This window comes from Hyperolius riggenbachi, chromosome 2 (assembly GCF_040937935.1).
Source record: "Hyperolius riggenbachi isolate aHypRig1 chromosome 2, aHypRig1.pri, whole genome shotgun sequence".
In the NCBI taxonomy this organism is placed as follows: domain Eukaryota; kingdom Metazoa; phylum Chordata; class Amphibia; order Anura; family Hyperoliidae; genus Hyperolius; species Hyperolius riggenbachi.
In genome coordinates this window covers 16076838-16091634 of record NC_090647.1, presented here as the reverse complement: position 1 = coordinate 16091634, position 14797 = coordinate 16076838, and the positions used below count along the sequence as shown (strand labels likewise).

At 48.6% G+C, this 14797-nt stretch overlaps 1 protein-coding gene across 1 annotated transcript; it reads left to right on the top strand.

The window, feature by feature from the left end:
- The first annotated feature begins 792 nt into the window (after positions 1-792).
- Positions 793-2475, top strand: LOC137544633 (E3 ubiquitin-protein ligase TRIM39-like). Its single transcript, XM_068265727.1, has one exon. The coding sequence runs from the start codon at positions 793-795 to the stop codon at positions 2473-2475; it is 1683 nt and encodes a 560-aa protein (XP_068121828.1).
- Positions 2476-14797: the final 12322 nt, after the last annotated feature.

The window sequence follows — 14797 nt, the reverse complement described above, 5'->3', positions numbered from 1 at the left end:
CCACCTTCCTTCAAACCGGAAGAAGGTAGTGCTCCATAGCGAGGCTTGCGACGCGTCCAATAGGACGCTTGCAAGCCTCATTGAAACGCTGGGCTGAGAGCAGCATTATGGGTAATTAACCCCGCTACATCTAGCCGTTCAGCTGCGGCAATTAAAGCTCATTTGAATCACGGGTAACCACGGTGGTTACTCGTGATTCAAATTAGCTTTAATTGCCGCAGCTGAACGGCTAGATGTGGCTGGGTTAATCACCCATAATGCTGCTCTCCACCCAGCGTTTCAATGAGGCTTGCATGCGTCCTATTGGACGCGTCGCAAGCCTAGCTATACATGATGAGCATCCATGCTGGCAACTATGCCATGCATCTACTGCAATGACCTCATGTAGAGTTGCAGAGCAAACAACAGATAAACACCAGGACAATTATGTCTAAATAATATAGCTTGTCTTGTCAAAATGCATTAGCTGTATAGCAATAAATTGCTATGGTTCTTTTTCTAGGATAAATGACAGTACATTGTATCCTATAGGGCTATCTGTTGGGCTGGTAATCCATACAGTCACTTTGCAATTTCAATATCATGATTCTAAAGTTAATATTATCACCAGTAACACCCTGTACCTGGTACTAATAACCCCTGTAGCTGGTTTACGGCTATATAATCTATATGCCTCTACATGTTTTCCAGAATGTATAAAAGTTAATAATTGAAAATGTATCATAGACTTAACAATACTTGCCATGTGACAGGAAAAACTTCACCTTTGGTCTTCTGATTCCAGGTGTGACAATGGCATCTGCTGATGTGACTGCTGAGCTCCGCTGCTCCATCTGTATGGAGATCTATAGAGATCCTGTGACCTTGCCGTGTGGCCACAACTTCTGCCGGGGCTGCATCACACAGACTTGGGACCTCCGGGACGATCTAACAGAAAATAAATGTCCAGAATGTCAGCGTATATACAGGAGGAGACCTGAGCTGAGACAAAACACTACTTTACATCAGATAGCCGAGGTTTTTCATGCTACAGAGACAGATCAGGAGCAGACCGGGGTCTTCTGTAATTACTGTGAGTTTCCTGTTCCTGCTACTAAATCCTGTCTGCAGTGTGAGACCTCCTTGTGTGATCATCACCTGCGGAGACATGACAAGTCAGGAGGTCACACATTACTGCCTCCCACCACTGACCTGGGGAAGAGGAAATGCTCCGTCCATAAGGAGATCCTAGAGTATTACTGCGTTAAGGATGCTGCCTGTGTTTGTGCATCCTGCTATGTGATCGGTGAACATGTAGGACATAAGATATTGTCACTGGATGAGGCCTCTGAGGAGAAGAAGAAGAAGCTGAGGAATGATCAGCGGAAACTCATGGTAGAGGCAGAGAAGGCTGAGAAAATAGTTCAAAGTCTGGAGGATCTCAGGAGGAATGTGCAAGAAAAAGCAGATGGTGAAACAGAGAGAGTCACTACCCTGTTTAGAGACCTCAGGAAACAGCTACAAAATCCAAAGAAAATAATCCAGAGTGTGGAGGAATACAGGAGAAAAGCACAAGAAAAAGCAGATGGTGAAACAGAGAGAGTCACTGCCCTGTTTAGAGACCTTAGAAGACGTCAGAAAGATCTGGAAAAGAAAGTCCTGAGTGACATCACAAGACAGGCAAAATCCTATGAAGGCGTTGTCAGGCAAATGGAAATAAAGAAGGAGGAGCTGTCCAGGAAGATACGTCACATTGAGGAGCTGTGTAGCATGACTGATCCACTGACTGTCTTGCAGGAATCAGACACAGGTGACTTGTGTGACACGGAGGACAGAGAGAGACATGATAAACAGTTCCATGATGGAGGGTATCTGGATGTGGCCGGCATCTCACACACATTACACACAGGACTAGCTGATGTCATGTCTGGGGTATCTGGAGGGATCTATATCTATATACAGCATGCAGACATATTCCTGGATGTAAACACAGCTGGTAATAATCTACATATATCAGCTGACAGGAAAACTGCCTCCTGGTCAGACAGAAACCAGAATCACCCAGAAACACCAGAGAGATTTCAAGATCATTGTCAAGTGTTGAGCAGCCAGAGATTCTCCTCAGGGCGACATTACTGGGAAGTGGATGTTGGGGGATCAGCTATGTGGGCAGTTGGATTAAGTTACCCCAGTGTAGCCAGGAGAGGAGGTCAGTCATGGTTTGGGATGAATAACAAGTCCTGGGGTTTGTACAGGAATGGTAATCAGTATGCTGTGGTGTATGACAATAAAGAGATCCCGTTAGCCAACAAGATCCCCAGTGATAGAGTCAGGATATATCTGGATTATGAGGCCGGGCAGATCTCCTTTTATGCCCCATGTGACCCGATCAGACACCTCCACACCTTCATTTCCATCTTCACTGAGCCCCTCCATGCTGGGTTATTGGTATTTATTGGTTGTATAAAGTTATCTAAGGGGATACAGAACTCGTGAGAGACCCACCCATTCATTAAATCACAGAAAGAGAATTGTTATTTTATTTCTAGGGACAGTTACAGCATAATTTCTGGATATTGCTTTATCTTTAGTTATTTTTTATTTAATAGCCTTATATCTGACATTATATTACATCAAATTGCACATTAAAAGTAAACTAGATGAGGCTTAGGGTAATTTTCCACTGGGAATCGCTATCGCTTCCATAGCTGCATTGTTAATAGGATTGCAACTTCACTAATTTCCACTACCTCATTACAAGTAATCATAAGTAATTTTATTTATTTTGTACAATAAACATACATATAACAAGACCAATGTACACTCAATGCCTATTATTGCTTAGATACGTAACAACAAAACATAGTATGGATTAATATAGTCATAAGACAGTTTATTATCCATGACATTCTCAAAGCGGTATAAAACCCTGACATAATATTCAATAAAAACATGTTTTCCTACTTTGTATATGCCATACTGTTATCATATTTGTTTTTGTGCTTAAGTATTATTATTCATTTAGAAATTATATGTTCCCAAAGTACACTTTTTTTTTTGCTCTGAGAGCTGACTTTGCATTTTATTTATAACTGCTTTATTCATCTGCTAACGTAAGCAGAAATGCTTTCTGATTGTCTGACTTTGTTCAGCAGAGCCTGTGGTGTCAGACAAGTGTTTGTTTACATTCCTCACTTGATACAATTAAATACAAGATAACATTATCTCCAGTTCAGATGCGTCCAGCTTTGCTGGCAGGGGACTTCTAATTCCTGTGTGTAACCCTTTGAATGCTGTTCTAGTAAAAAAAAAAATGCTGGTTGTATATAATATGCTGTAAATAATCTATTAGAGCAAAGAAAAAATGCTGTGTTTCATTCCGCTTTAAAGAAGTTATCAGGCAAAAAAAAAGCTTTACTCACCTGGGGCTTTCTCCTGCCCCTTGCAGCCGACTGTCCCACGCTGACCGCTCCGCTCTCCGCCGCCGGCCCGGTCTCCCCGCATGGTGCAGAGGCCGACCCCGAGGTCATCCTTACTATGCCTGTGTGAAGCGCCACTGTCAATCATGGCCACGTTGCCTGCGGCGTACTGTGGCCTTCTTGCCAGCAGCGGAGAGCAGAGCAGTCAGCGTGGGACAGTTGGCTGCAAGGGGCAGGAGAAAGCCCCAGGTGAGTAAAGCTTTTTTTGTTTTTTGCCTGATAACTCCTTTAATGAAAACTGTGGTTGAGGCCATGGGTGTACTAAGGAAAGAAAAGAAATACATGTATATCAAAAGGAGAAGAAAAAGATGAGAAGGAAGAACAAGAAAAGTAAAACAAAAAAAGGAAAAGGTCTCTGGCTACAAGTAGTGTTGGGCGAACATCTAGATGTTCGGGTTCGGGCCGAACAGGCCGAACATGGCCGCGATGTTCGGGTGTTCGACCCGAACTCCGAACATAATGGAAGTCAATGGGGACCCGAACTTTTGTGGTTTGTAAAGCCTCCTTACATGCTACATACCCCAAATTTACAGGGTATGTGCACCTTGGGAGTGGGTACAAGAGGAAAAAAAAATTAGCAAAAAGAGCTTATAGTTTTTGAGAAAATCGATTTTAAAGTTTCAAAGGGAAAACTGTCTTTTAAATGCGGGAAATGTCTGTTTTCTTTGCACAGGTAACATGTTTTTTGTCGGCATGCAGTCATAAATGTAATACATATAAGAGGTTCCAGGAAAAGGGACCGGTAACGCTAACCCAGCAGCAGCACACGTGATGGAACAGGAGGAGGGTGGCGCAGGAGGAGAAGAAGGCCACGCTTTGTGAGACACAACAACCCCGGCCTTGCATGAGGGCAAGAAGCGTGCGGATAGCATGCTTTGTACCGCCATGCAGTCATAAATGTAATAAAGATAAGTGGTTCAATAAACAGGGACCAGGGCCGGGCCGAGGCAAAGGCTGGAGAGGCTCCAGCCTCAGGGCGCAGTGTAGGAGGGGGCGCAGAATTCATTCAGCTGTCAATCCTAATTGTGTTTGAAGCAGAAAGAAATAATAATAGGGGATACATAGCAGTGATTGCAAGCCAGATAACTAGATATTAAGGTGTTGGGGAAGTTGTGGACCCTGTGGCACTCTTAGTCTAATAACAATCAGTGTGTGACGGCTGGGGTGGGAGGGATGGAGGGGCGCACTTTGGTGTCTCAGCCTTGGGTGCTGGAGGACCTCGTCCCGGCTCTGACAGGGACCACGCGGCAACGCTAACCCAGCAGCAGCAGACGTGATGGAACAGGAGCAGGCGCAGGAGGAGAAGGCCACGCTTTGTGAGACACAACAACCCAGGCCTTGCATGAGGGCAAGAAGCGTGCGGATAGCATGCTTTGTACCGCCATGCAGTCATAAATGTAATAAAGATAAGTGGTTCAATAAACAGGGACCACGCGGCAACGCTAACCCAGCAGCAGCAGACGTGATGGAACAGGAGCAGGCGCAGGAGGAGAAGGCCACGCTTTGTGAGACACAACAACCCAGGCCTTGCATGTGGACAAAAAGCGTGCGGATATAGCAGCAATGCTTTTTGCCGCCATGCAGTCATAAATGTAATACAGATGAGAGGTTCAATAAACAGGGCCCGGAAACGCAACACCATCCCAGATGTTCATTGGTCATGTTACTTGGTTGGGGTCCTGGAGTGTTGCGTAGTCATTTCCAATCCAGGATTGATTCATTTTAATTTGAGTCAGACGGTCTGCATTTTCTGTAGAGAGGCGGATACGCCGATCTGTGACGATGCCTCCGGCAGCACTGAAACAGCGTTCCGACATAACGCTGGCTGCCGGGCAAGCCAGCACCTCTATTGCGTACATTGCCAGTTCGTGCCAGGTGTCTAGCTTCGATACCCAATAGTTGAAGGGTGCAGATGGATGGTTCGACACAGCTACGCCATCTGACATGTAGTCCTTGACCATCTTCTCCAGGCGATCGGTGTTGGAGGTGGATCTGCACGCTTGCTGTTCAGTGGGCTGCGGCTGCATGGGTGTCAGAAAATTTTCCCACTCCAAGGACACTGCCGATACCATTCCCTTTTGGGTACTAGCTGCGGCTTGCGTTGTTTGCTGCCCTCCTGGTCGTCCTGGGTTTGCGGAAGTCAGTCTGTCTGCGTACAACTGGCTAGAGGAGGGGGAGGATGTCAATCTCCTCTCTAAAGTCTCCACAAGGGCCTGCTGGTATTCTTCCATTTTGACCTGTCTGACTCTTTCTTCAAGCAGTTTTGGAACATTGTGTTTGTACCGTGGATCCAGAAGGGTATAAACCCAGTAATTGGTGTTGTCCAGAATGCGCACAATGCGTGGGTCACGTTCAATGCAGTCTAGCATGAATTGAGCCATGTGTGCCAGAGTCCTACCAGAATCCTCATCATCCTCTTGTGAGCGTTGTGATAGTTGTTGTGATGCATCATAGTCGTCACCTTCCTCCTGGTCTGCTTCTGCTGACCATTCGCGTTGAATTGTGGAAGTCCAACGTGCACCGCTCTGGCCCTCGTCAGTGGTGGCATGAAATTCCTGCTCCAACTCCAGCTGTTCCTCCTCCTCTTCTTTGTCATAGCTGCTGGGGCCAGCGTTCCCTGAGGCGGATGGCCTGATGTTGGTACCATCACGCTGATCGTTTTCTCCTTCAGATTCCCCCAGTTGCATCATGACAGCTGTTTCCTTGATTTTTAACATCGACCTCTTCAGTAAACACAGCAGTGGTATGGTAATGCTGACTGAAGAGTTGTCACTGCTCACAAGCAACGTGGATTGCTCAAAATTTTGGAGGACTTGGCAGAGGTCCAACATGTTGGCCCAATCGGATCCACAGAAGCTTGGCAGCTGGCCGGATGCGCCTCGGTACTGCGCCGTCATGTACTGGACCACTGCACTCGTCTGCTCGCAAAAGCGGGCTAGCATGTGCAGCGTAGAATTCCAGCGCGTAGGGACATCACACAGCAAGCGATGGTGGGGGAGATTGAAGCGCTCCTGCATCTTGGCGAGTGCCCCCGAAGCAGTACTGGAATTTCTACAATGTTTGGACACTCGACGCACCTTCAACAGCAGATCGGGCACGCCTGGGTATGTCCTCAGGAACCGCTGAACTACTAGGTTCATCACGTGCGCCAGGCAAGGGATGTGTGTCTGCTTAGCCAACCTTAAAGCGCGAATGAGATTACTCCCATTATCACACACAACCATGCCCGGTTTCAGGTCCAGCGGTGCCAGCCACAAATCCGTCTGTTCCTTTATTCCCCTCCAAATTTCCTCCCCTGTGTGCTGCTTATCCCCAAGGCAGATTAGCTTCAGCAACGCTTGCTGACGCATGCCAACAGCTGTGCTGCACTGCTTCCACGATCCTACTGCTGCTGGGTTAGCGTTTCCGGATGAGGTACAGCTTTGAGATGCGTTGGAGGAGAAGGAGTCAGAGAGGTAGGTGCTGCTGTTATCCAGTGGGAGGGACGGCGGTGCAGCTGTTTGTGGCGTGGGCAACACCCGTGCCGTAGCAGGTGAGGAATCGCTGCCAGGCTCCACAAGGTTCACCCAGTGCGCGGTAAGGGAGATGTATCGACCCTGGCCGAACGCACTCGTCCAGGTGTCAGTGGTGAGGTGAACCTTGCAGGCAACGGCATTCTTCAAGCTTCGGGTTATTTTGCTGACCACGTGCTCATGCAACTCAGGCACTGCAGAGCGTGCAAAGTGGTAGCGGCTGGGAACCACGTAACGTGGGATGGCCACTGACATCATGCCCTTGAAGCTGTTTGTCTCCACCAATCGATATGGCAGCATTTCGCAGGCCAGAAGCTTGGCTATGCTGGGTGTTACTGCCACGGCCCGGGGGTCATTTGCTGGCAATTTCCTCTTGCGCTCAAACATCTCCGACACAGACAACTGAACCGTAGCGCTGCACACGGAAGGGCTGTTGGTTGTTGTGTTTGATGAACACTGGGAGACCTCAAGAGCACTACTCCGGAAAGTGACAGTGTCAGCGTCGTCTGATGTTTGTGAATGTTGTGAACCACGCAATGGCTGGGCTACTGCTGCTGCTGAGGCGGGTCTGGTGAACCCAAGGGAGGCAGTGTTGTTTCTGGTACCCTGTCCTGACGCGTTTGCCCAAAGAGTGGGATGTTTGGATAGCATGTGACGGCTCATGCTGGTGGTGGAGAGGTTGTTAATATTTTTCCCCCTGCTCAGGCGGGTCTTGCACACCTTGGAAATCGCCATGGTAACATCCTCAGTGCAGTCTTCAAAGAAAGCCCAGACTTTGGAGCACCTGCCTCCTTGCTGGCGATTTCTGTTTGCTCCTCTTTTGCCTCTCACTTGAACTTCCACGCTTGTGGTGCCTGAAATTGCGCGCCGCCTACCTTGTGGCACAAGGCGAACTCGTGCAGCAGTGTGTTCTTCAACAGACTCATCTGTGCTGCTGCTACGACGGCGATGTTCTCGTTCACAAACAAAATCTGGGTCTCTGTCCACATTGTCCATACCCTCCTCTTCCATCTCCTCAAACTCGTCATATGTCATTGTGGGCCACCGCCGTGGAGTAGAGCTCCCCACAACAACCTCTGCGCAGCACACTCCAACGTCGTCTTCCAGATCTTGTCGGCCGACCTCCTGCAATTGCAACCCCTCCTGCCCAAATTGCTCTGGGATTTGGGTTTCCGAGTCCTCTTCGGACTCGCCTTGTATTTCAGTGCGCGGTGCATTTCCCACAGTTAACGGTTGTGAATCCAGGCACAACATTTCTGGCTGTTCCTCCATTGACCTTTGAAAGGTGGAAGTTTGTTGGGCTGGGAATAGCTCCTGCGAATACCCCATTGTGTCCTGAGGTAATTCATCGGACTGGTTATCTGGCAGTTGTGTGCGTGGTGTCGCTGCCGGTTGTGTCAGCTTTGTGCCCACTGGCTCCTTGTAACTGGCTGAGGACTCGGACCTTGTGCGTGATGTGCTGGTGCTGCTTAACCCACTGCTGGACGCTTGAGAGGTCATCCAAGTAATTATCTGGTCCTGTTCTTTTGGATTTGTGAGGGTTGTTGTCCTGGACAACATGGGCGGTATTGAGTGGGTTTTCTTGGGTGCTCCCCTGTGGCCTGTACGTGAACCGTCAGGGGAAACACCTCTTCCCTTGCCCCTCCCTCTTTCACCGGATTTCTTCCTCATTTCACTTATCCTTACAGTACACGCTGACTGGCAGCAGTACAGTGGCAGTACAGAAATGCTATACAGTACCACTATTCCCAGCAGCGACACAGAGCACAATGCTATACAGTGACGGGTGAGCGGTGTACCACTATTCCCAGCAGCGACACAGAGCACAATGCTATACAGTGACGGGTGAGCGGTGTACCACTATTCCCAGCAGCGACACAGAGCACAATGCTATACAGTGACGGGTGAGCGGTGTACCACTATTCCCAGCAGCGACACAGAGCACAATGCTATACAGTGGCGAACGAGCGGTGTACCACTATTCCCAGCAGACACAGAACAGTACACAGAATGCTATATAGTGTGGCTGAACGAGCGGTGTACCACTATTCCCAGCAGACACAGAACAGTACACAGAATGCTATATAGTGTGGCTGAACGAGCGGTGTACTACTGTTCCCAGCAGACACAGAACAGTACACAGAATGCTATATAGTGTGGCTGAACGAGCGGTGTACTACTGTTCCCAGCAGACACAGAACAGTACACAGAATGCTATATAGTGTGGCTGAACGAGCGGTGTACCACTGTTCCCAGCAGACACAGAACAGTACACAGAATGCTATATAGTGTGGCTGAACGAGCGGTGTACCACTATTCCCAGCAGACACAGAACAGTACACAGAATGCTATATAGTGTGGCTGAACGAGCGGTGTACCACTATTCCCAGCAGACACAGAACAGTACACAGAATGCTATATAGTGTGGCTGAACGAGCGGTGTACTACTGTTCCCAGCAGACACAGAACAGTACACAGAATGCTATATAGTGTGGCTGAACGAGCGGTGTACCACTGTTCCCAGCAGACACAGAACAGTACACAGAATGCTATATAGTGTGGCTGAACGAGCGGTGTACCACTATTCCCAGCAGACACAGAACAGTACACAGAATGCTATATAGTGTGGCTGAACGAGCGGTGTACCACTATTCCCAGCAGACACAGAACAGTACACAGAATGCTATATAGTGTGGCTGAACGAGCGGTGTACTACTGTTCCCAGCAGACACAGAACAGTACACAGAATGCTATATAGTGTGGCTGAACGAGCGGTGTACTACTGTTCCCAGCAGACACAGAACAGTACACAGAATGCTATATAGTGTGGCTGAACGAGCGGTGTACTACTGTTCCCAGCAGACACAGAACAGTACACAGAATGCTATATAGTGTGGCTGAACGAGCGGTGTACTACTGTTCCCAGCAGACACAGAACAGTACACAGAATGCTATATAGTGTGGCTGAACGAGCGGTGTACTACTGTTCCCAGCAGACACAGAACAGTACACAGAATGCTATATAGTGTGGCTGAACGAGCGGTGTACTACTGTTCCCAGCAGACACAGAACAGTACACAGAATGCTATATAGTGTGGCTGAACGAGCGGTGTACTACTGTTCCCAGCAGACACAGAACAGTACACAGAATGCTATATAGTGTGGCTGAACGAGCGGTGTACCACTGTTCCCAGCAGACACAGAACAGTACACAGAATGCTATATAGTGTGGCTGAACGAGCGGTGTACTACTGTTCCCAGCAGACACAGAACAGTACACAGAATGCTATATAGTGTGGCTGAACGAGCGGTGTACTACTGTTCCCAGCAGACACAGAACAGTACACAGAATGCTATATAGTGTGGCTGAACGAGCGGTGTACTACTGTTCCCAGCAGACACAGAACAGTACACAGAATGCTATATAGTGTGGCTGAACGAGCGGTGTACTACTGTTCCCAGCAGACACAGAACAGTACACAGAATGCTATATAGTGTGGCTGAACGAGCGGTGTACCACTGTTCCCAGCAGACACAGAACAGTACACAGAATGCTATATAGTGTGGCTGAACGAGCGGTGTACTACTGTTCCCAGCAGACACAGAACAGTACACAGAATGCTATATAGTGTGGCTGAACGAGCGGTGTACTACTGTTCCCAGCAGACACAGAACAGTACACAGAATGCTATATAGTGTGGCTGAACGAGCGGTGTACTACTGTTCCCAGCAGACACAGAACAGTACACAGAATGCTATATAGTGTGGCTGAACGAGCGGTGTACCACTGTTCCCAGCAGACACAGAACAGTACACAGAATGCTATATAGTGTGGCTGAACGAGCGGTGTACTACTGTTCCCAGCAGTGACACACAATGACTGGGGGGGACCCTGGCTAGCGTGGCTGGAGCGCGAACTACCCTGCCTGCCTACCCAAAGCTAAACCCACAGACAAATGGCGGAGATATGACGTGGTTCGGGTATTTATTTACCCGAACCACGTGACAGTTCGGCCAATCAGAGCGCGTTCGGGTCCGAACCACGTGACCCGTTCGGCCAATCACAGCGCTAGCCGAACGTTCGGGGAACGTTCGGCCATGCACTCTTAGTTCGGCCATATGGCCGAACGGTTTGGCCGAGCACCGTCAGGTGTTCGGCCGAACTCGAACATCACCCGAACAGGGTGATGTTCTGCAGAACCCGAACAGTGGCGAACACTGTTCGCCCAACACTAGCTACAAGCCCCGGATCAGATTAAGTGATGGTTCCATGTGCTAGGTTTGTGTCCATGTATTTAATCCAAGGTGCCCAGACCTTGCTGAATTTGTTTGGACAGTTCCTGTTAGCATACATTAAACTGTATAGATGTAATATCAAGTTTACTGACTGTTTTCATAGGTTGACATCAGGGCTTGTGTTTGATTTCCACACTTTCACAATTTATTTTCTTGCATAAAAGCATAAAATGCTGGTTAGATATTGACCGCATGCTCCTGCAGGAACCCCATCCAACAGTCCTAGGAGTGTAACTCTTATAGAACATATGATGTGGGTGCTCAAAATTTTGTTAATGGTTGTTATGATTTGGTCCCAAAACATAAAATGCATTTTGAGATACTCATAATGAAGTTGGTGATATAGACTGTAATGAGTTCTGAGTAGATGGATTATATTCTATCTCATGTGATTTGTATGATTAAGAATATATCTAAGTGATCTCTCTAATCATATGAAGGATTGGATGCAGATAATGATATACAGAGAACCCTGGGCATTATGTAAAAGCAGAAAATATACATTTTTTATGTATCGTATCATATGAGAGCCGATATGCGATTCCAGCCATGGTCTCCATTAGTGTTGGGCGAACAGTGTTCGCCACTGTTTGGGTTCTGCAGAACATCACCCTGTTCGGGTGATGTTCGAGTTCGGCCGAACACCTGCTGGTGTTCGGCCAAACTGTTCGGCCATATGGCCGAACTAAGAGCGCATGGCCGAACGTTCCCCGAACGTTCGGCTAGCGCTGTGATTGGCCGAACGGGTCACGTGGTTTGGACCCGAACGCGCTCTAATTGGCCGAACGGGTCACGTGGTTCAGGTAAATAAATACCCGATCCACGTCATTTCTCCGCCATTTGTCTGTGGGTTTAGCTTTGGGTAGGCTGGCAGGGTAGTTCTCTCTCCAGCCAGGCTAGCCAGGGTCCCCCCAGCCATTGTGTCGCTGCTGGGAATAGTAGTACACCGCTCGCTCAGCCACACTATATAGCATTGTGTTTACTGCCACTCTGTGTCTCTGCTGGGAACAGTAGTACACCGCTCACCCTGTATAGCATTGTGCTCTGTGTCGCTGCTGGGAATAGTAGTACACCGCTCACCCACACTATATAGCATTGTGCTCTGTGTTGCTGCTGGGAACAGTAGTACACCGCTCACCCACCACTGTATAGCATTGTGCTCTCTATCGCTGCTGGGAACAGTAGTACACCGCTCACCCACACTATATAGCATTGTGTTTACTGCCACTCTGTGTCTCTGCTGGGAACAGTAGTACACCGCTCACCCTGTATAGCATTGTGCTCTGTGTCGCTGCTGGGAATAGTAGTACACCGCTCACCCACACTATATAGCATTGTTTTTACTGCCACTCTGTGTCTCTGCTGGGAACAGTAGTACACCGCTCACCCTGTATAGCATTGTGCTCTGTGTCTCTGCTGGGAATAGTAGTACACCGCTCACCCACCACTGTATAGCATTGTGCTCTGTGTCGCTGCTGGGAACAGTAGTACACCGCTCACCCACACTATATAGCATTGTGTTTACTGCCACTTTGTGTCTCTGCTGGGAACAGTAGTACACCGCTCACCCTGTATAGCATTGTGCTCTGTGTCGCTGCTGGGAACAGTAGTACACCGCTCACCCTGTATAGCATTGTGCTCTGTGTCGCTGCTGGGAATAGTAGTACACCGCTCACCCACACTATATAGCATTGTGCTCTGTGTCGCTGCTGGAAACAGTAGTACACCGCTCACCCACACTATATAGCATTGTGTTTACTGCCACTCTGTGTCTCTGCTGGGAACAGTAGTACACCGCTCACCCTGTATAGGATTGTGCTCTGTGTCGCTGCTGGGAATAGTAGTACACCGCTCACCCACACTATATAGCATTGTGTTTACTGCCACTCTGTGTCTCTGCTGGGAACAGTAGCACACCGCTCACCCACCACTTTATAGCATTGTGCTCTGTGTCTCTGCTGGGAACAGTAGTACACCGCTCACCCACACTATATAGCATTGTTTACTGCCACTCTGTGTCTCTGCTGGGAACAGTAGTACACCTCTCACCCACCACTGTATAGCATTGTGCTCTGTGTCTCTGCAGGGAACAGTAGTACACCGCTCACCCGCCACTGTATAGCATTGAGCTCTGTGTCGCTGCTGGGAATAGTAGTACACCGCTCACCCACCACTGTATAGCATTGTGCTCTGTGTCGCTGCTGGGAACAGTAGTACACCACTCACCCACCACTGTATAGCATTGTGCTCTGTGTCGCTGCTGGGAACAGTAGTACACCGCTCACCCACACTATATAGCATTGTTTACTGCCACTCTGTGTCTCTGCTGGGAACAGTAGTACACCGCTCACCCACCACTGTATAGCATTGTGCTCTGTGTCTCTGCTGGGATCAGTAGTACACCGCTAACCCACCACTGTATAGCATTGTGCTCTGTGTCGCTGCTGGGAATAGTAGTACACCGCTCACCCACCACTGTATAGCATTGTGCTCTGTGTCTCTGCTGGGAATAGTAGTACACCGCTAACCCACCACTGTATAGCATTGTGCTCTGTGTCGCTGCTGGGAACAGTAGTACACCGCTCACCCACACTATATAGCATTGTTTACTGCCACTCTGTGTCTCTGCTGGGAACAGTAGTACACCGCTCACCCTGTATAGCATTGTGCTCTGTGTCGCTGCTGGGAATAGTAGTACACCGCTCACCCACACTATATAGCATTGTTTACTGCCACTCTGTGTCTCTGCTGGGAACAGTAGTACACCGCTCACCCTGTATAGCATTGTGCTCTGTGTCGCTGCTGGGAATAGTAGTACACCGCTCCCCCACACTATACAGCATTGTGTTTACTGCCACTCTGTGTCTCTGCTGGGAACAGTAGTACACCGCTCACCCACCACTGTATAGCATTGTGCTCTGTGTCGCTGCTGGGAACAGTAGTACACCGCTCACCCTGTATAGCATTGTGCTCTGTGTCGCTGCTGGGAATAGTAGTACATCGCTCCCCCACACTATATAGCATTGTGTTTACTGCCACTCTGTGTCTCTGCTGGGAATAGTAGTACACCGCTAACCCACCACTGTATAGCATTGTGCTCTGTGTCGCTGCTGGGAACAGTAGTACACCGCTCACCCACACTATATAGCATTGTTTACTGCCACTCTGTGTCTCTGCTGGGAACAGTAGTACACCGCTCACTCTGTATAGCATTGTGCTCTGTGTCGCTGCTGGGAATAGTAGTACACCGCTAACCCACCACTGTATAGCATTGTGCTCTGTGTCGCTGCTGGGAACAGTAGTACACCGCTCACCCACACTATATAGCATTGTTTACTGCCACTCTGTGTCTCTGCTGGGAACAGTAGTACACCGCTCACCCTGTATAGCATTGTGCTCTGTGTCGCTGCTGGGAATAGTAGTACACCGCTCCCCCACACTATATAGCATTGTGTTTACTGCCACTCTGTGTCTCTGCTGGGAACAGTAGTACACCGCTCACCCACCACTGTATAGCATTGTGCTCTGTGT

What these genes read in the sequence shown, in the direction of transcription:
- LOC137544633 (XM_068265727.1), top strand. Translation starts at nt 793, where the DNA reads ATGGCATCTGCTGATGTGACTGCTGAGCTCCGCTGCTCCATCTGTATG.